This window comes from Mustela putorius, unplaced genomic scaffold, assembly GCF_011764305.1.
Source record: "Mustela putorius furo isolate JIRA1106 unplaced genomic scaffold, ASM1176430v1.1 tig00000407_pilon_pilon_pilon, whole genome shotgun sequence".
Taxonomy (NCBI): Eukaryota; Metazoa; Chordata; class Mammalia; order Carnivora; family Mustelidae; genus Mustela; species Mustela putorius.
In genome coordinates, this window is record NW_025421373.1 from 26,004,744 (window position 1) to 26,027,507 (window position 22,764).

The 22,764-nt window shown below is 44.9% G+C and overlaps 1 protein-coding gene across 2 annotated transcripts in view; it reads left to right on the forward strand.

Annotated features, from left to right (window-relative positions):
* Nucleotides 1-22,764, forward strand: part of GRIA1 (glutamate ionotropic receptor AMPA type subunit 1) — a 306,263-nt gene that overhangs the window by 174,245 nt on the left and 109,254 nt on the right. For both annotated transcript variants that reach the window (XM_004737770.3, XM_004737769.3), the window contains exons 6-8: nt 8,099-8,260; nt 10,544-10,711; nt 18,567-18,671. In XM_004737770.3, coding sequence (XP_004737827.1) covers nt 8,099-8,260; nt 10,544-10,711; nt 18,567-18,671 — 435 coding nt within the window. The remainder of the gene's footprint in view (nt 1-8,098; nt 8,261-10,543; nt 10,712-18,566; nt 18,672-22,764) is intronic.

A 22,764-nucleotide genomic window follows, 5' to 3' on the forward strand; every position in this document is an offset into this window, starting at 1 on the left:
GGAAAAGTCAATGAAAAGCCCTCTTTAGTGCTGAGGATAAAAGCTGGGAGGTGACAGGATGGAAACATATATGAGAATCACGAAAAGCGTGAGCAAAGATACTTTCTCTCTCTTTCCTTATTCCCCAGCGTTAACTGAGCCATTCCCGTGCTCTAGGTGCTATGTTGTGGAAATGCTGGTGCCTGAGTCCCTGCCTCCTGGGAGCCCACAGTCTCTTACAGCAGGTGGGAAGGACAACCACAATCTCTGAGAGAGAGACAAGATAGGCCTCAGAGAGGTAGAGACAAAGACCTGTGGTTTGCATTCCATGCATCAGGTCACATTAAAGATGGCACCAAGGCAAACATCATGGTCTCCTGGAGACCTGTTAATTCCTTCCTACAGTTGAGATTTGGGTCCTTCCAGGTGCTTCATTGCAGGACAGGAGATGGAGGAGTCAGACTGACAGGACTAGCGGCCAGGAGGTGGGATACACAGTGCTTGGAAAATAAGCCAAGAGTCTTGTTACTTGTTATGACTGTGGTCTCTGCCCATCATTAGCTGTGTGATATCTGGCAGATACGATATCGGGCAGAAGCTACTCCATTCAGTTAAGCCTCAGTTTTCTCATTTGCAGAATAGGAATGATAATAGTAAGTACCTGCTTCCCAGGACTGTTACGAAGGTCAAATGAGATAATACAAATAAAGCCCTTAGCACTGCGCCTACTGAAAGTACAGGCTTTGGTACCACTTAGGCACTGTGGCAATTGTCATTACATTTTGGCCAAAAATTTGCCTGCTGTGACTTCTGCTCATTCACAGATACCAGCTTGCCTTCTGGAGCCTCAGCAAATAAATCTTCCCCCTCTTCCCCAAGACAGCCCTTCCGGGATCTGAACACATCCTCCGCTTACCCTCTCGGTTTCCAGTATTTTTCAGGTTGATTAGCCCCACTTTTTCCATCATTTCTAATGTAACAAGACTTTCCGAATTGCACTTCCCTGTAACGATCTTCTCTCTGGAGCTGTCATCTAAGAATCTGACAAGTGGGGGAAACCTGGCATGTTCAACTTGCACCCTTCTGAATATAAAGTACAGGTTCTTTGATTTATTCTAACATTACCTCTTCTAGATTCCAAAGGGATGAGATGGAGGCCGCACTCTTTCCAGGGTCCCAGGGCTTGTTTAATAAACCTTCCTGGTCCCTTTCCTTTAACAATGCTGGATGCTCCCTCTTCCTTCTGACGGGTGTGGTGTCCATGCAAGCGAGAAAATGAGGGCTGAACAGCTTGTATGTGACTCCCATGAAAGAATCCCCGAGAAAAAGGAAATCTGGCTTTGAAGATAAATCTTTTCATCCTCCAGCAGAAGCATTCCTGTACACCTGCCTTGTGTTCTCTCGGGTATCTTGCCTGGCCCGCTGCCTGGTTTTGAAGCAGTTCCAACAACACCTAACTTCTTTTGAGGCCATGACGAGGATGATGGTGACAATAGCGAACATTCACTAAGCACTTACTATGTGCCAGACAGTTCTAGGAGCTTAAATGTATTCTTTTATATCTTACACCACTTCTATGCTGCAGGGGTTATTATATCTGCATTTTGAAGACCAGAGAACTGAGCTTAGGAGAGGTTAAGTAACCAGGCAGCACGCATAATCAGTTCTTTTGTTTCCAGCCACACGTGGTAATTAATAGTCATAATGATAGCCCAGAGCCTCTTCATGATCCTGAAAGCATTTTGTAAATCTTCACAGCGACATGAAAGCATATCCAATGTAGTTATAGTGTTAAACATCTCTTTAGGATATCGTAATTATTTGAAATGGCTTTTAATTCTAAGCCTCTGAAAATTATAATTGACGTTAGAAGGAATGACTGTGTTAACTGCTTAATTGAGTACTTTTATTCCCATTCTATTTCAATGGCTGGTCAGCATTGCACAGCTCCTACAATGACATGTAAGGGAGTCAGATCCCACCCCCAGCTAATCCCCTCACCAGCCATGGGGTCTTAGGCCTCTAGTGTCCTCCCTACACTCACCTTCCCATCTGTACAATGAGGGGTTTGGTCTGATCTCCAACATCTTTGCATCAGGCATCAGTAAACTGTGGTCTGTGGGTCAGTTCCAACCGTCACCTCATTTTGTTTGGCTCATGAGCTAAGAATGGTTTTTTACATTTTTAAATTATTGGAAAAAATGAGAAGAATGATATTTCATGACTTGTGAAAATCATGAAATTCAAATTTCAGCGTCCATAAATAAATTTCGTTGGGACTCAGCCACGCTCATTCATTTACTATTGTCTATGGCTGCTTTCATGCTATAATGGCAGAGTTGAATAATTACAGCAGAAACCATATGGCCTACAAGGCCAAAAATATTCACAATCTGGCCCTTTACAGAAAATATTTGCTGACCCTCTAGGATAGAGGTGGGGTAAGGTGGGCACTAATGGACTTTAGAGAAATTAGAGGCTTGGGAAGCATCTAGCCAACCTTCAGAGATTGGTGTCAAGGAAAGAAACCTAGGGTGCTCAACTACAAATATTCCTTTAAGACAGAAAGCTGTCCTGAAAGGCCCCTCTTCAGCAAGGTGAGTCATTTATTCAGTGCTGTTAGCTGTGGCAGCCACACCGTCAGAAGTTCTTTGTCCCTCTCTGGGCAATCTGGCAACACCATCCTAAAGCTAAGCTCCTGTGCTCCTCCACCGGCAGGGCAATGCAACATACTGACACAGAAGACAAATTTTTATGGTTGGACCATGGTTTGAATTCTTACTTGCTGTGTGATCTCGGGGGAGTTTCCAAAAGTCTCTGAACCACAGCTCTTCAACATAAAATTGGGATGGATACTCACTCAACTCATTTATGCAAATAAGCATCTGGTGCCTACTCTGCGTGTTCACCTTTCAGGGCTGTTTGGGGGATAAAATAAGATGATCTATATAAAGCATTTAACAGAATGCCTGGCTCAGGATAAGAACTTTGGAAATGTTTAAAATAAATCTAGGGGTGACTGTTGACTAGTTCATTTTTCATTTTTAAGTGACAGTAAACTCATCATTTTCAGAAGGTTGTTGAGATGAAGTTACATAATGTCTATGAAGTAGAACTTGGGCCATTATTGCTGTTTTTGTTATTCTTATGAGAAATGCTTTTGAAGCTCTGTTTCAGTGGAGCATTGAACAGCGACCATGTTCTTAATTTCCAGATCAGGAGCTAACAAGGGAATCGGGCTCCCTTAACATACTGTAGCAAAGTTCCAATACATGGAACAACTTACCTTCCCTGTTCTGCCACTGCCACTCCCTCCCCACCTTTCCAGGGACTGACAGGTGATTCTTAACCATCAAGGTGTAATTATCTGAGGAGATATTTTAATTTTTTAATAGTATAAGAAGAAACTTTATTCACATACTAAAAAAAAATATTACAGAAGGGTATAAAATAAAATGCAAGTGCTGGTCCTCTTCAATCTTACACTTCTTAAAAATAAATATCTTAAATCTTTGCTGGGTTTGGTGATTCTGGTGGTTTCCTCCACATTCCTACATAATATGCATAGTTCTCTTTTTCTTGCTTGATCAATTTTAATCCCAGCTGTGACTCACCATTAGAAAGATGATCAGTCATCTCATACTTCTCTGCACATCCAGTTCTCAGTGTTTGTTACCTGTCCTATCATTTGGAATTATCCTCATGAGTACCTTTATAAATTAATACATTGAACCTTAATTTTTGATTTGCCAGCATTAGAGCTTTAGAAAAATACATCCTTAGGGATGACTCTTTTGCAAAAGCTCTCTAAGATATTCTGATGTGTCCCTCAGGTTAACGATCTCCATCACAGAGCCTGCAGTACACCATTCAGGTCATCAGTGCTTGAATGAGATCGTGAGCAGAGAATTCGTCTCATGTCACACATTCCTCAGACACATGTGGGACAGTGTGAAGTGCCACAGAGGTGACAAAACAGGACACAGGAGCATAGTGATATAATATCTCTAAGAGCTCACTTGTCACAAAGTATATTTTTATTTTTAAAAAATTTTTTTAAATCTTTTATGCCTGCCTCTCTACCTACTTGTGATTTGTGTGTGTGTGCGTGTGTGTGTGTATGTGAAATACATAAATTAAAGATTTTTTAAATTAATTATTTATTTGAGAGAGCTAGAGAGAACATGAGCAGAGAGGAGGGGCAGAGGGAGAGGGGCAAGCAGACTCCCCACTGAGCAGGGAGCCCAACTCAGGGCTCAATCCCAGGACCCTGAAATCATGACCTGAGCCAACAGCAGATGCTTAACCAACTGAGCCACCCAGGTTCCCCAAAGCCCTATTTTAGATGAGAGATAGAGTCACTCTATGAAGAGCAGCAGCTGGTACAGTTCTGCTGGGACAGTTAGAAGGAGCCCAGGTTTAGGAGACCTGAATTCTCATATTGAAGAACTTGAAGCATCTTGTGCATTGATTTCATTTTAGCTCAGTAGTACAGTATACAGAGCAATGGGCTCAGTATTTGGGGGCATGTTATAAAATAGGCAAAATGATTCAAATAGAGTGGTGATGATTAAACTTCATAGTTTAAAACCTTAATAAAATACAATTAGCAATGATACAGCCTTACACATATTATATAATTAATATTACAGATAAAGCAGATAAAAAGTGTTCTAAATATCAAATGTTATCCAAGGTTGTTGGTCTTTTTAATAAAATGGCAAAGAAAATTGGAAAATGATTTAAACCTTGTTTAATGAGCAAGCTCCAGGGAATGGAATTGAGTGAGTTGAACTTTGCAGTTAACTGGTGTGCAAATAGTTAACACATTTATTTCCCGTTCTTAGTTAAGAGCACTTTTACTGGCAAACTCCCGTTGTCTTGGATTGTGGAAAAATCAAGCCTAGTCCCTATAAAAGACTCATTTCTTAGTGATTAAGAACATTGGAGAGATTCAAGATTACCATTCCAGGGGCACCTGGGTGGCTCAGTGGGTTAAGCCTCTGCCTTTGGCTCAGGTCATGATCCCAGGGTCCCTGGATCAAGCCCCGCACCAGGTTCTCTTGCTCAGCAGGGAGCCCGCTTCCTCGTCTCTCTCCGCCTACCTCTCTGCCTACTTGTGATCTCCGTCTGTCAAATAAATAAATAAAATCTTTAAAAAAGAAAAAGATTACCGTTCCAGCATGAGATCTGGGAGGGAAAATGCCAACTATGAGATGACTATGCACTGTCCACAAGTTATTCCCTAATGCTGTTTATTTTACCTGACATCACAGATAGGAGTTTATCATCGTCTGTTCATTCGTACCCAGGGGAGCACAGGAAGTTCTGTTAGAGGATCCCATCAGTTTGAGTACACGTAACCAAGGTTTGGCTCCATTAACCTTATAGTCAGACATTCTGGTGATGGAAGTGAGTGACATTTACATTCGAATAAACTCTGCCATTTACTGTGGCCCCCATTATGTTCAAGATGGGGGCAGTTAGTACAAAATGCCCAAGAGCTGGTTATACATTTTCAAGTGACAGAAGATGACTGTAGGAGAGAATTCCCATTTGATTCTCTCAATAGTTAGTTTAGGGACAAGATGTTCTTTTTAAAGTTCTCTAAAAATGATGAGAAATTTCTCAACTGTGCATTAGCTTTTAACCAGTCGTGGGATTTCTCTTAGGTGTTATAATGTCTTCAAGTATATATTCTGATTCCATCTGTACCAACAACTTGCTAGACCACTGTGCAAATCAGTAGACCCCTGTGAAAATCTATAAACTGTGGCTATGGGAAGAGTTAACCTGAGCTTCTCTTTCTAATCAATTAATATCATCCACTGGCATTTACTGCCCGCTTATCATATTTCCCCTGCCTAATTAGCATTCTTGCTTAAGAAAGTCTCTTGTTTTTATTCATTCACACAGCAAACATCTATTGAGCATCTGATCTGTACCAGGCATTGCTCTAGATGCCAGGACACATCAATGAATAAAACAGAAAATGTCCCTGTCCTCATAGAGCCAATACTCCAATGGGAGGAGGAAGACAAGGGACCAAATGAGTAAAAGAGATTGTCTCACACAGGGATAAACACCCTGGAGAAACTCAAACAGGGCTCTGAGAAGGAACTGGCTGGATTGGGTGGTGGGATGACTTAACTGTTTTTTTCTAAAAGCACAACTTAAGACAAGGATTCAAGTACAAGTGGTTTCTTTGGGTGCCAATTAGGGAATCCAGGAAGTTGGGAAGGAACAGGATGGCATCCAGTAAAGTGCACAATCATGATACGTACCCCTGTGGGAGCCCGATCCCTTAAAGGAACTCTGGACATCAGTATGGAACCAGCTTCAGGGTTGTCTCTGCTGTGTCCCCTCACGCCCAGCCTCCAGGGACAGGATTCTGGAGTATTTACCTATTATCTTTTCATCTATCATTGGTTGAGTGCTGCCCTGAGTGTATTAATTCCCACAGGGTTGAAATAATAGGGATTTGCAGTTAGTGTAGAAAGTGAAATATCAGTGTGTCTGGGTGGCTCAGTCGGTTAAGCATTTGTCTTCAGCTCAGATCACGATCTCAGGGTCCTGGGATCAAGCCGTGCATCAGGTTCCCTGCTCAGTAGGAAGTCTGCTTCTTCCTCTCCCTCTGCACCTCCCTCCCATTTATGCTCTCTCTCTCTCAAATAAATAAAATCCTTTTTCATAAAAAGTAAAATATCAGTGTATGAAGGGGAGTGGAAATGAGCAGGTACTTACTGATCACATCTACCACAGGGTAGGAATTGGATCTTTAGGTAAGGGGCCAGGAAAAGACTTTTCTGAAGAAACTGCATATTGGCTGAGATCCTAAAGACAGAAAGAAGCCAGCCAAAGAAAGCACACTTCGAGGCAGAGAGAATACCTAGGACGAAGGCTCTGAGGAGAACTGAGCTTGGGTTATCTATAAAATACAAATAATAAACAATCAGAACTATAGAGGCACCTGGTGGGGGGTGGGGGGAGTATCTTGGAGTTGTTTATGACTAGATCTTTTAAACGAGGAACTAACTCAATGAGAAATTAAGAGACTTGGATGGTATCATAGGACTTCACTGTATATACTATGCTACATATTTACTTGTTTATTGTCTAGAGTGTAAGCTTCACAAGAACTCTTTTTATTCACTGTTAGAATAGTGCACCAGAGGTTCTCAAAAATGGTTGTTGAATGAGGAGTAAAGACCTCCAGAAGACCTTAGTTCTGGCCCTTGCTCTGCCATTGACTCACTGGATGACTTGGTGATCAATTCTTCCACTTTGTCTCTGTTTCTTTGTATGGAAAATAGACACAGAATTTCTACCTTATAAAGTCATCAAGTGAAACAGGCCACAGATATGAAAGTTCTGTGCACTGTGGAATACATTATACAAATGCCAGGTTTCCCTTTTAAGTCAAAGGCCTCCTGAATTTGATTGCATCTCACCAAATGGGAAGGAAAGATTTATTCCTGGTAAAGGATCCTTTGTGGATGTTGGAACTGATCAGGCCTCACTGGGGAGGGAAGAGCTAGTCTGTGGAAAGAACATGGAGGGAGGGATGGTCAGAATCCAGACCAGAATCCTACCCCTTCCACAGACTTGCTGGTGACCTCTGGGAGCCTATAGGAACTTCCTCCTGATGGACTTCAGACTCTTCTTCTCTCAAAAGGGTGGGGATATGGGTGGTACAGTACAGAGTTCCCTCCTTATGTGTCTGTTCTATTCCATATTTGTGGTACCATAGTAACCCCATTCAGTCTGTACCACACACTTGACATGCCATCACATCGCTCTTTCTCCCCAACTTCCTAACCTTCATTATTCAGACAAGAAACCATCAGGCAACTTAGTCCAAGGTAGTTTAAGGGCTGTAAATGGCAGAGCCAGCACTTCAACCTAGGCACGGCTGGTTTCTCAGCAAATGCAGTTAACCACTGTGCTAACTGTGTACAAGTTAAGTGATAACCTTCAGAAGGAAGGGAGGTACACACATCTCTCCATTCAGCCAGTTTCACCTTATGGAACATCATGGAAATCCTGTGATCCTCTAGCATGATTCAACTGATTTATCCAGGCAGCATGGTCTGACTTCTTTCCCCTCCTCCCTGCACAGGGTTTCATGGATATTGACTTAAACAAATTCAAGGAGAGTGGAGCAAATGTGACAGGTTTCCAGTTGGTGAACTACACAGATACCATCCCAGCCAAGATCATGCAGCAGTGGAAGAACAGCGATGCTCGAGACCACACCCGGGTGGACTGGAAGAGACCTAAGGTGAGGGGATAGGCAGCAAACAGCAAAGGACCAATCTGGTCCCTTCCCCTGCCCCAGATTTCTGGGTAATCTTAGACTTTAGGAAAGGATAGCTTTCTAAAAGGAGCAAGCTAAGGAAAATATATACATAAAAATTAAGAGTATGCTGTAAGGGTTGGACAATCCAGAATGACAATGATTTAAACAAGATAAATATTTTGTTTCTCTCTTTTATAAGCAAAATTCAGAAGTCATCAATCCAGGTCTTGCATACTGGCTTCAGACCTGTCAAACACTGAACCTTTCTCTATTTCCTCTTCTGCTATCCTCAGGATATGGCTTCTGCCTTATAGCCCAAAATGGCTGCTGAGGCTCCAACCATTAACTCAGTATTCCATCCAGCAGGAAAGTGAAAAGGAAAATAAAAAGCACAATGGCTTTTTTTAAGAGCCTCTTTCAGAAGTCACATAAATCTCCTCCTCACATGCTTTTGACCACATCTTAGAAACCTAGCCCCAGCTAGCTCTAGGGGAAGCTGGCAAATGATGTCTCTGTTCTGGCACGGCCTTCATATTGCACAGGTCTGGATTGGGGGGATGCTGTTTGTATTCATTTCTTTGTGGATGGAGCCTTCTTGAGTTGTGCAGGGAACTAGCCCTTTATCTGGTCAGCCACATACCCAGCTAAAAATCAGAGAAATCTAAGCAATATCCAGCTCATCTCTGCCTCAGAGCGTTAACTCCCAGTTATGTAGGCCATCTCCCCCTCACTCCCCAGCCATGAAGCCCTAAATCCTACAGCCAAAATATATTTTGTTTGCTATTCGATAGTGGTTTAGAATAAGGATAGCAGGTAGTTTTTCTTTCCTATGTCAGACCCAGTAGCTTGGCAGAGGCTGTGTGGAACACTGTGTAGAGGATACCGAGGCCAAATTTGTTTATCTGGTGCAAACAGGGAATCCTTGGCAACCTTCTCTTGCCACTTGGTCAATTTCTTTTTGCAAATAGCAAACCACTGCTTCTCACCCCACTCTTGCTCAAACTGATTCAGCAATTCAAAAATGAAGATTTATATCCCCTATGATTTCACTCATATGTGGAATTTAAGACACAAATGAGTATAGAGGAAAAGAGGCAAACCATGAAATAGACTCTTAACTATAGAGAACAAACTGGGGGTTACCAGAGGGGACGTGGAGGGGGATGGGGGTGATGAGCAAAATAGGTGATGGGGACTAAGGAATGCACTGGTTGTGATGAGCACTGGGTGTTGTATGGAAGTGCTGAATCACTAAATTCTACACCTGAAAATAATATTACCCTGTATGTTAACTGGAATTTAAATAAAAGCTTAAAAAATGAAGATTTATTTCAATATGAGCTTAAACAAACAAAATCACAAATGTACTTTAAAGCATGAACAAACCAACGCCAGTTAACATGTGAATACCCTGCCCAACTTCCAAAAGATTGGAAATTATAAAAATTATTAAATGTAATACCTATATTTTTCTCTTAAAATGTGAAAGACTCATACTCAAAAACTGAAAAAATATTCATATATTCGTTCTACAGCTCTCTGTTATGAACTTAAAATGTGCCAGAGAACAAGCTAGGACTGGGGACAAATTAATGAAGAAGACAGACATGAGTTCCAAAGCCAGAAAATAGTGTCCTGGATGGTTATCCTGCTTTGTTATCTCCCTTTTAGGCAAAAGGGGAGAAATTGAGAGTTATCATGAATAAGCACAAGGGGAAAGCGTGCAGAATATAAACCTGCCACTTGTGAGGCACGTGCGAAATAATAAAGAGCTTACCTTTCTTGGATTATTTTTTCTTCTTTTACTGCCACAAGAGATAGTGGAATAAATAGTTCCTCTTGGTTCCCAACTGGTGACTGTAACACAGAGAAAACCAACTGGTTTTCCATGGACTGTATCAGAACTATAGATGTGCTGCATTTACTGCATGCATTCTTTTTCCAGTTGAACCAACATTTTAAAATTGCAAGATGGCACACAAAAATCTAGAATTCTGGTTTCCCTTGGAAAGTCACAACTGGCAACATGGAGCTCACAACTGGCAAGAGGGGTTAATGAGGAGGAGCAGCAGCCCCCATGTGAGGCACAGACACTTCCGGGTGCCCACCCCCTCACTTCCCCCCCACCCTTCCCAGCTCCCTCCACCCCCCATGCCCAACCCTGCTGGCGTTCTCAGCACCAGGAAACATTCTCCCAGACAGAGCTCCCACCTGCCTTCCTGTCAGCTTTCCCTGACACCTAACTGTCTCTGTTCCTCCCACCAGTACACCTCTGCGCTCACCTATGACGGGGTGAAGGTGATGGCTGAGGCTTTTCAGAACCTGCGGAGGCAGAGAATCGATATATCCCGCCGAGGGAATGCTGGGGACTGCCTGGCTAACCCAGCTGTGCCGTGGGGCCAGGGGATCGACATCCAGAGAGCTCTGCAGCAGGTGAGGCGGGCAGAGGCTGCCCCTTCTCCTGGGAGCCTTGTAGGGGATTTCAGCATCTGTTTCAGGTGGGGTGGAGCTGTTTAAGAGAAAAGATAGAGAGCATGCCTGAAGTTTGGACGACCACGGCATTGTTTTGGCAGCTCCTGGCATACATGGAAGCTCAGGTAGAAATTTTTTAAAAGATAATATGGAGTTCCTGGGGCACCTAGGTGGCTCAGTTGGCTGAGCAGCTGACTCTTGATTTGGGCTCAGGTCATGATCTCAGGGTCATAGGATCAAGCCCAGCATCGGCTGCCCACTTAGGGGAGTCTGCTTCAGGAGACTCTCTCTCTCTGTCTAAAATAAATAAAAGTTTTTTAAAAAATAGTATGGAATTCCCAATAGTGTAAAAGCTGTATTTTCTGCTTAGGACTTATGCTGAAAAGGAAAGCCAGGGCTTCTGCAGTTGGAAAGGGGACTTGAAATACATAGGGTTGAAATCCAACCATTTTAGCAGTCTCCTGGAGATCCCTCACTCATGCCATGGTATTCTGGCTGTCTTCATTACCTTTGCTCCATGAGCACATTTCATGACGGGACTCTGACAAAGTTTCTCAGTACTTGTGATCCTATTGTCTTGCTTCTCAGCACTGCATTCATCAATTTTGCTTGCACTGAAGAACAGTTAAACAACAGAGGAAGAAAATGGCCATGCCCATTCCAATCAACTGGCTATGCAAAGGATCCTTAGGCTGAATCTAGATTCAACAGGGAAGAGTATAAATATTAAATTAATGAGACATCTGCTGTGCAAGCTGGATGAGAAAGTGGCACACATAGGCATGTATTTAACATTCCTGGTTTGGAAGTTTTGGGGAGCTTGTCCTCAGCTTTATCACTCTCAGAGCTTCCGGAAGTCTCTTGAAGTCTCTAGAAACACCTCGAGTCCAGGCTGTGATTCTTGAACTACAGATGAATAGATAACACCGTATGGTGCCTCTGATGCCTCCCAATAGGAAGGCTGTATTTCCAGAGGGGCCTGGGCAAAGAGGGTAGTGCCAGCTCAAAAGAATGTCAGAGTATTAGGCACAGTGGCAAGCCAGCAGCGGCGAAATATTTACATGCAGAGGCCACTCATGACCCACCCTCCGCCCCATCTAATGGACTTGCCTGGATAAGACCAGTTTTACTTTTAAGACTACATTCAACAGAAGGTGAATTGGGGCTCCCACGGGAGAAGAGGAACATTTCTGAATGAGGGAGAAATGTAGAGCAAAATGCACAACCACCCCCATTTGTTTTCCAACCACACGTGCGCAGCTAGGATATTTCACAACCTGGAGAAAGAGATGAGAAAGGAACATCACCAGCTGTTCCTCTGCCTGGATGAAATGCCTTTACATGGAGGAGAACATGTAGTTCTGTCCTTTGGAAAGAAGCAAAGCAGCAGCCATGTGACTATAGGAGGAACACGCTAAGGGGTCTGACAGCAGACATCGGGCAGCTTCCGGGTGATGGCCAAAGATGCAGCATCCGCCTTCTGGCTTATTTAAAATGCTCTTCCTGACTTCACAGTCGAGACAGATTCTGTTTGCAATGTGAGACTGGTTTCAGAAGGTCCCAGGGACTTGCCCTCGGCTTCACCACCCTTCCAGCTCCTTTTGCCTCTCCCATCTTAATTACGTCCCTGTCAGGAGTTTATTCGGACACCACCATAACAGTGACAAAGCCTAGGAGGCAATGTGGGTGGCAAGAAGGGCTCTGAGCTGGGAGGCAGGAGAGCTGGGCTCCAAGCCCAGCTGGGCCCCTGGCTTTCTGAGCGACCTTGAAATACTCATTCAGATTTCCTACACACTTCCCTTTCCTTTCCCATGGCAATGAGGAAGATGGAGAGATCACTCCCAAGTTTCAACTGGCTCCAAGCGTTCTAAGCCTCTTTTTCTCTCTTAGGGTCTAAACCACATCTTTCTGATTGTCAAGGATACTCAGTCCTCCACTTCTGTCTTCAGTGGGGCTTGGCAGGAGGCAAGTGCCTTAGTCAAAAGAATATGACCTCTTTCATACTGTCTTTAAGTCAAGACATGTGTCTGCCTCCCTGGCAGCCAGTCAGCTGTTCCCTGAGAGGCTGTTGTGTGTTCTCGTCTGGGGCCAACTACTGGAGATAAGAGAAGGCAAGACCTACCCCCAAGAAACTCTCTTCAGCCTCTATTGCGGGGTGACCTGGCGGGGGTAGAGAACTAGCCATAAACACAAAACCCCAACATTCTGATCCTAAGATCAGCTATTCAAACAGATTCCTTTTTAAATCTTTGTTAAGAATCTACAATCACACACACACACAAATCTACAATCACAAGAATCTGTTGATGAATGAGACCTTAGAGAATACTGACTTCCATTTTCTCTTACTTTATAGTTGAGGTAGCTGACCCCGAGTGGGCAGTAACTCAACCAGGGTCACACAACAGCTTAGCAGCAGAGACTGGAGGAGACATCCATCCTCCTCCTGCCTCAGGCCTGTCCTGTGGACCCCTGAGCCTTTGCTTGGACATATGGAGCTCTAGGGCCTTCCACACAATCACAGCCACTGTCCAGACCTTTCATCTTCTAGACCCAACTCTTGAAAAACTCACGCCACTGGGGAGCAACTGCATGCCCACAGCAGGCAAGGTAAATCCCACTGACTGCCTGTGGAACCCATGGTTGAGGGCTCAGGTCTCTGCTGCCCTAACCACCGGCCTTCAGGCCTCACATTGGAAAGAGGCCTGTAGTGTTCAACTTGTGTGAGAACTAGGCTGCATGTGACTTAGGGCTGAAGGATAAGCCCATCATTCTAAAAAGAATGGTACAGCCAGCTCTGGTGTGTTGAGGGGTTCCTAGGTACATGAGGTTCTCAACATACTTTACATGTTTGGTCTCATTGAATCGATACTCTGAGGTAGCTAGTTTTATTAATTGTGCTTTATAAATGGAACAAATGAGCTTCAGAGGTATTTTTTAAATTTCCCAAAATTACATAGCTGGTTAGTGGTAAAACATTAAAATTGGAACTCCAACCCCCATCGACTTGCTACTCACTGTGTGTATGTAACTACTCTGAAGTCTCGGAGGTCTGGGCCAGCAGGGGAGACACAGTGGTCCAGCTAGCAATAGCACATGCCCTTGAATAGTATCTGTGCACCCCCATAAGCTCATCCTGCTGTAATTTCCCCAGCAGCAGAGTGAAGGTAACCAGCTGCCTGCCTGCCCCATGCCTGACAGCTGGGGAGCCGTTCAGAATACTAATGAGCCCACGTCCTGGAAAGCCCCAGTGCTCCAGGAAGGAGTGGACATTTGGGTGCCCATAAGTCAGCTTCTGGCTGGCAGAAAAGAACCAGCTCCCCGAGTCAGGCTGTTAGCATTTGGATGTCGTAGGCCCATCGAGGATATGACTTTTAAAAGCTCTAGACTCTTTTTCCCAGAAAAATGCACACATGTAGATTCATCCATTTTTGTATGACAAGGAGACAGAGGACGATGTACACTCCTAGAAGCCCATCCCAAGACTTCAGGTGAAGAATAGTTTCCCTAAATAATAATCATACTTCTTAGTCTTTGTGTTTGCAACCTGTCAGCCAGTGATCAAGCATATCAAAGTGAAGGCATCCCCAGCATTCTGCCAGCTAAGATCTGGGGTGGTGTGGGCATTGGGGGTATAAGACACAGTTCCTGCCTTTCAGGACTCAAGACCCATTTTTCAACGGAAGACAAACTCAAGAAATGCTAGCTATAAAAGTGTGGATTAAGGGCTAAATAACACAGCCACGCTCTCAGTCCTTTGGATGGTCACAACAGAATGCCATGACTGAGGAATGTGGACATCAACACGGCTTCCTATAAGAATGGGACTGGGACTTTAAGTACGGAGACCATATAATTTATTATCCAAACCGGGACACTTACAAGTAAAAGAGAGAAAGCTATTACCAGTTATTCCTGAACAAGAGATGTAGACTGAAACTAGCCCAAGCCAACTGAGATGGATGGTCATGAAAGCCTTAAAGGAAGGATAAATTCAAACAAAGAGTGCATTGGGCTTTGGAGGGTGTGGGTAGAGATATAAATCATATCCAGCAAGAGACCAGAGTCAGGACATCGTACCTGGCTGTTAGGGAGTTAGGAAGAGAAGAGCTGGGTTCTCACCGTGACTCCACCAAGCTCTAGCTTGAAGTTCTTGGACTAACTGCTCAACTTTTCTGGCACTGATTTCCTCATCTCCTAAATGTACGTAATTCTTTTAACACTGCCTGTCTCATTGGCTTGTCACAAGGCTCAAAATAAAACAAAATGAGACAAAACAAAAAAGGAAAAGAAAAAGAAAAGAAAGAAGAATGTAAAAACTTCTTTGAACATGGGGGCAACTGAATGAGATAATTAAGGCCAAGTTCTTCTTCCCATTGTACAGATGGGTAAGTGGGAGCTCAGAGGGATCCTGACTTGCCCTGGCCAGAATAAACAGAATGTGGTCCACTGGGACCTAGTCCCACACCCAGTGGGCACTCAGGAGGAGGGGCCAAGAGGACGGGATCCACCTGAAAGGCAGCCACAAAGAGGTTACAGAAGCCCTGGGTCCAGAACATCTCTGCTGCCTCCCCCAGGAATAGGGGGTGAAGAAATCTGCAGTGTTGATACCTCAAACACTGGAGACACCACCCAGCATTCTTCAGGCACCAGGCAGGAAAGAAAGGCTGTCCTTTAGCATCTCATTGGCAGCAGACTCTGAGCTGACCCTCAACGGCACTTGCAGGAAAGCACAGCTAATTTTCTGTTTTTCACAGAGGGAGCTGGCAGGCGCCAGGATGGCGATGGGAGTTCCAGGAAGCAAGAACTAAGGGGAAACTCAGTCTGACCCCAGTCTCCCTCGGATGGGTGATGGGGGGCTGAGGGCCAAGAAACTCAGCCGTGACGGATAGGACAGCAGTTTCCTGACTGGCCCGAAGTGGACGTTTCTGAGAAGCTGCTGCTTCTGACTATGAATTCAGACCGTCCACATAAATGGTTTTGGGTTGAGCCATTCAGTTGACCTCTCCTTGCTCTGCCATCATGGAAGGGTGATTCTGGGATATCTCCTTTTTCATGCTTTAATTTATTTCAGCATTTGTAAGTCTTGGCTTCTCCCCAACTAGATGGTAAGAGCCTCCAGCTGCCCCATACCTCTCACGACTTACTGTAAATCCTGAACCCAAGTGCCATAAGCTCAGAGTCTCAATACTCCTATCTGTAAAATGGGCAAAGTAACTGCTGCTCTTGCTCCTTACTGGGTTTCTCTGAATGTCAAATAAACATCTTCCTGTGAAAACACATGACAATGCAAGAGTCCCACAGGTATGGAGCCTAGAATTTTGCTAATGATTTCTTTTGGAAACTGAGAAAGGCTTGTAAAAATGACAGTGACAAGACCTCCATTTGTGCTGAGAGAGTCCCTGCTCTGAGATAACATCTTAGCAGACTGAAGGCTTCAATGTTAAAGTCATCTTACTTGTCTTACGCGCCCTCTACCTCATAGTCATAGCAGCAACCGTCCTCGTCATCCTCATCATTCAAATAATGTACACTTTACATGGAACATTCATGTCCAGGGAATATGTGAAGCACTTCCGTTCTTTGAAGAGAAAACCAAGAAACAGGGAGGCTCAATGACCTGCTCATGGCCGAGTAATTAGGCATGACCAGGGCACGGCGGGGGAAATGCCCAGCGGAAACAGCGGGGAGGCATGGAGACCATACTGCCGGGCACATTTCAGAGCCTAGAAAGACAGCACTGTCCCCTGTCTGAGAGGCCACTTGGCATCATCAGTGAAGATACTGGAATGTAACAGAAGCCCTGGATTTTAGGCCTGCCTTTGACCCTGGAAAGTCTTAAGTCTGGAACAAATCAGTTTACCTTCCAGAGATCTGGTTTCTCCCACATAAGGGAAGATCAGCTCTAAATGGCATAACTCAGGATTCCTGTATATGAAGATGAATAGGCATGGAAGTGTTTCATAAACATGAAACACTTGACAAATGGTGGTAGTTCTTATCGAATCTATTACTAACAATAAAAATAACAGCTGGTCTTTGTTGAATACTCACCACGGGGCCAGCATCGATCATAAAATATCTCACTTAATCCTTAAAACAACCTTAAGACATAATTAACTCTTAGTTGGTCCCATTAAACAAGTGAGGAAACTGAGTCATAGAAATATTACACAATTTATACTAATATGCCATACTGATAACCGATGTGATACGTGAGACTGGGGCCAAAGCACAGATGCCCATTTGGATCATTAATGACACCCCTCTTTCTGTTTGGGAAAAACGGTCATCTGCACATGTGTCTCAGTCTGTTTTCCCAAATGAGTTACATAAACCAGTACTCGGAACCTGAATGAATGGGAAAGCCAGAGATGGACAAGAGATGGGAAGGTGAGAAAGAGAAGTTGCTGACGGACTGGGAAGGCTCCCTCCCTCTCATTCTTCCTAGGAGGATCTGCGCTTTGTTTTCTCTCTGAAAGGCAAAGCCAGCCTAGACTTTTCCAGAGTGAGGATTTCATCTGAGAGAGTGAAGAGCTTGCTGTATAATTTGTTCAGTGCTCTGGGCCTGTCATGGCCTCCCCACTGAGACTTCACACCCGAAGGTGATGAGAGGGTCATCCTCAGAGCAGTCAGTCTCCCTCTCCATCTTTCTCTCTTTCTGCTCCCCCACCCCTTCTCTCAAATACACACACCCACCCCCAGCTATTCTTATACCTTCTGAGGGCATAGGAGCTGTCAGAAAAAAATAAAACCCTGTAAGTCTTCCTTTTAAGCTATTTGAAGGGGGAAGTAAACATTATGGGGTTATAGGGCCAGGTTCCTATTGGTGACAGGTAGACACTTACCTCACTGGCCTTAGGCCACACTGATCTAAGGACACATGGTGGTGGGTCACCGTAAGAGAATGTGTTTTCTTGTACCAGAGCAGATGGCATACAGCTAGACTCTTCCTTCACTGGAGGGTAGACTTGGGTGAGAATTACTGGTCATCTACAGAGTGGCAGACTTGGCCCTAACACTCTTGAATCTCACATGCTGACCACTTGACCTTTTATACGATCTTGAAGATGTGAGGTCACGAAAGTTTGATCTGACTCATTTGTGGAAAAAAAATCCCATGCAGCCTATTTGGGGCTGAACACAAATTTTGTTTTAACCAGCTGAGGCTTCTTTAAAGCCCTGCATGCTCTGGTCTTAACATGAAGACAGGGGTGGAATTTTGGCAACTGGGGGACTTAGGGAGGTGAACCATCCAAGGTCACTTTGGTTTCCCAGGGTCAAATTCCCAGTTCCAGGTCTTCAGATTCCCACATTTTTATTCCTCAGCCTCACAAGGGAACGAAGAAACCATATTCAAAACCTGAGGCATTGTAAGGCTGCTGCTTCTCCTGACTCACCAGGAATGGCACACTGGTCCCTTTCTTTCACAGACCTCCTCCTGTTTCTCCACAAAAGGCATGTGTCTGGGGGGCAGTGCCATCTGTAGTATGGTCATAATGGGGGTTGTTCTATTAGGGATGGTGCAGAGATTTCTTCTTAGCATCTACTTTGATCCATGGTTACTATATGCTTAAGGCACCAGACAAAAAATGTTTCCAGGATAAATCTCAGTTTGGTAGGAAAGAGAACTGTGCTGTCATGGCGATGTCTGCTATGGGCAGGGAAGTAGCAAGGGTTTTTAGTAGCCATGTTATTCCAAGACCTCATCCCATGTAAGCTTCTCAGGTTCTGGATTTTTGCTTCCACAGAAAAAACAAACAAGTAGAAGTGGGACTTCTGAGATCATAGCTCACTACTTGGCTTTCCTTTCCAGGTGCGGTTTGAAGGCTTGACAGGAAATGTGCAGTTTAATGAGAAGGGACGCCGGACCAACTACACCCTCCACGTGATTGAAATGAAGCATGATGGCATCCGAAAGGTAAAGGCAAAGGGAGGAGAGGGCTGAGTGGTGCAGAGAGCCAGAGTGGAGGGCCTTGTGAGTCCCTCTTTCCTGGACTTGGTCTCTTTGAAGAGACTCAGGCAATAAGGATTCTAGACTCAGCTCTGCCACTAACCAGCTGGGACTTTGGGCAAGTCCCTTTCTCTGAGAATTAATTCACCTGATTGCAAAATAGAGATAAAAACCTCTACCTTTGTCTAGGATATTAGTGAAGATCCAAAGGATGGGAAAGCACTTTGAAAATATAAAGTAATCATTGTGTATGAAAGCTACTGCTTTCCCTGAGGGATTCTGAAGAACTTGAGAATGATGGTTATTGATGAAGTTAAACCATTTCCTCCTGATTCACACTTGATTACATCTATATGTGTGTGCATTTATGTATTAATATATAGTAGATTTGTGTATAATTTTTTAGACTACATTCAGATCCTTGGAAAAGCATTCACAATTTTACCAGACCCTGTGTTCTCTGGGCTCTGCCGGTTTCTCCACGCTTGACCTAGGACACTCCTTCTCTTCCTCTCATGATTCCAGTCATTCTGGTCGACTTTCACTTCCTTGAATATATCATGTTCTTCCTCCCCTTGAAGCTTTCACACCTATTCCCTCTACCTGGAACTCTCTCTACACCAATCCCCTCTCTTTCTAGGGCAACTCTTCCTCTGCCTTAAGCACTTCAAGTAAATGTCGCTCCCTAGGGAAGCCTTCCCTGCCCCTGCCCCTGCCCTTGCCTCATGGCAGCCTCTATTTTTCTCCCCAAGGTCACCAGCCAGTCTGTGGAAGAGGTGGGATTCTGGTCTGGATTCTGACCTTTCCTCCCTCCATGCTCTTTCTGTCACATTCTTTATTCCTTATGATGGCATGATGCAGTGGCAAGAGGCATGGATGGCATAGTACGGCAGAATGTTAGAAGATTGCCATGGATCAGAGCGTTGACTCTGGAATTCTGACACTCAATCCCGGCATCGCCCACCACTTATCAGTCTGATTCTGGACAAGTTATTCAGGTTCTTCATGCCTTAGTTCTCTCATCTGGTAAATGGGGATCACCATAAGTAATGCCAACCTCATAGGCTCATTGATAGGTTTACATGACTCCACATGTGCAGAAGTTCTAAGTGCTGGGCGTGGCACATTGAAAGCAGGGTCTTCATCTCTCAAACACAATGCCTGTGATGTCAAATACAGTTGCTGCTAGCTGTTATGGCTTTTTATTTTTTAATTTTTTTTATATATTTGATAGAGATCACAAGTAGGCAGAGAGGCAGGTGGGGGTGGGGGAGCAGGCTCCCCACTGAGCAGAGAGCCCCATAAGGGGCTCAATCCCTGGATCCTGAGATCATGACCTGAGCTGAAGGCAGAGGCTTAACCCACTGAGCCACCCAGCTGCCTGCTGTATATGGCTATCTAAATTTAATTTTTAATTAATCAAAATGGAAAAGTCAATCCCTCAGTTGCACTAGCCATGTGGTAAGTGTTCAAGGGCCCCATGTGGCTAGCAGCTACCATACTAGTCAGCACAGATGGAGACAGTTTCCATCATCACAGAAAGCTCTACCAGACAGCTCTGCTTATGCTCTCTTCCCAGACCCTTTGCTCTTTTCTCTGGAACCTCACCTTCCATGTCATAGTCTATCTTACCACATCCCATTCGCCAAGGCTATATTCGTTTTCTATCACAGGCTACAAATTGTGCTGGGGACCCCCTGGGCTAAAATCAAGGTATTAGCAGGGCTGTGAACATTTGAGAGAATCTGTTTCTTTGTCTTTTCCACTTTCTTCTAGAGACCGCCCATATTTCTTAGTTCCTGTTACCCTTCCTCATCCTCAAACCCAGCAACATTGATCTCTCTGACCCTTCTCCCATCCTCACATCTTCTGACCACAGCCAAGAAAGGTTCTCTGCTTTAAAGAATCCATGTAGTTAGTTTGGGCACCGCCCCCCCCCCCAGATAATCCAGGATAATCTCCCCATCTCAAGGTCTATAACCGTAATCACATCTGCAATGTCCCTGCTGCCACGTCAGGTGACATGTTACAGGTTCTGGGGAAGGAGCATGGACATGATCAGCAGGGCCACGACCCTGTCTACAACAAAGTCCAGGTCTCTATGTCTCTTCTCTAGTGTCATGCCTTCCACACCCAATAGAAGCCATCTCTTGCCCTCCTGTGTTCCCACAGCACACTGGACTCCCCAGGACGTCAGCACACTGCCCCCTGTTGCAAGGCTATTTACACAAAGCCCATACTCCTCCTAGACTGTGAACCCTTTGAGGGCCCGGCACACATTTCCCACCTTTTACTGGGCACACGTCAGGACCCAGCTACCATAAGCCCACAACCTCTGCTAACTTTCAGTAAGCGCCAAACAAGGGTTCCCTATCTGGCTATGACAATAACCATTAGGGGCCTAACCACTTTCCTAACCACCTTTGGCACGGCGATCGCACAATGGCATTGACCCTGGGGACTAAATCTGCAGCAAGAACTGCTCATCCAGAAACAGTCCAAGTCTGAGTTCATTTCTCTCATCCCCTGTTCTGACTCCTGCACTGGAAAAGACACCTACTGGGTTACTTAGCTCTTAGAATCCTCATCTACACAAAATGGGGACATATCATGTTTGTTCTGGCAGCCAATCCTTGTTCAGTGAAAGTTACCTAGGTGAGCGGTTACTGACAGATATGGTCAGTGGCCAGGGGGTAGCACGTGACTAAAGTCTGAACACACTGGGATGACTTGTTTTTTTTTTTTTTTAAAGATTTTTTATTTATTTATTTGACAGAGAGAGATCACAGGTAGGTAGAGAGGCTGGCAGAGAGAGAGAGAAGCAGGCTCCCTGCCGAGCAGAGAGCCCGATGTGGGACTCGATCCCAGGACCCTGAGATCATGACCTGAGCCGAAGGTGGCGGCTTAACCCACTGAGCCACCCAGGCGCCCCTGGGATGACTTGTTTATCTTTTTCAAAGAATTTCAGTCTTTGGTGTGGTTGTGAAAACTATCAGCCTTCGTGGTACAGCTCTCCTTTTCTCCACGCATTAACGCAGGCAAGGCCAGCCCAGTAGGCTGCCTAAGGTCTCACAGTGAGCTATGAATAAATGGGCACCTGAATTTGGGCCCCATGACTCTCCAGGCCACATTCATCTTGCTGCAGCCACTGTCACAGCTAAGTGGCTCAAGTGACACAACTGGAACATTTCCAGTGATTGGTGGCCCCGGGGAGGGTGAGGGGGGGCTCAGAGTACTTTGCTGCCCTTAGAAGGGACACCAGTTATGTGATCTCCTTCCCAGACCATCTTCCTTTCTGATGCAAAGAAGGGTGGGGGGGTGTCATCCCCTGCAGCATACATGAAAACACTGAAGTCGTTCTTTTGTGGAAGGCCTTGGGCAGGCAAGTGAGCGGCTCCTAGTAGCAAGTTGCTGACCATGGTTGCACCTGGGCTCTCCCTCAGAGTCCTCAGAATGGCCTATTTCCCTCAGGGAAGAAAAAAATACTGCTATTTCCTGCTGGATAAAATGGGCATGTGTCTACTATCTGTGAGCAGTTGTGAGTTTGTCAGAATTAAAACATGGATGTTATCCAGTTCTTTTCCCTCCAGGGTAATGGGGTAGTTGAAAATAAAGTCAGATTCTTCTCTACACATGAGCAGCAGGCTAGATATTTTGGGGACATAGTGGTGATGAGATAAGGACAAAGAGAAGGCAGAGGCTTCTACGCTGGCCCTGTCATCGCCCAGCGGGGTGGCCTTAAGTTCCCCAGGTCTTTAAAATGAGTGAGAAGTGCTGGGCTGTGCAACCTCTGATTCCTCTCTGCACTGATCCCTTGGATGTCAATGCAGGTGACAGCATCTTTGTCAGCCTCACCCCTGTAAGTCATACTGTCCCTCTCCTGGCTGGACTGCGGCTTCCTCAGTGTGAGTGGGGTTAGGGACCCTCCCAGCTGACCAAATGCCCATTGGTGTGAACTTCCCCAATCACTCCTCCTGGGAATAGAGGTCTCAGCCCTTTGCATTGACCCTAAGCCTCACCAGAGACTGTGGGGAGCCCCCTCATCTCAAGACTTGCACTT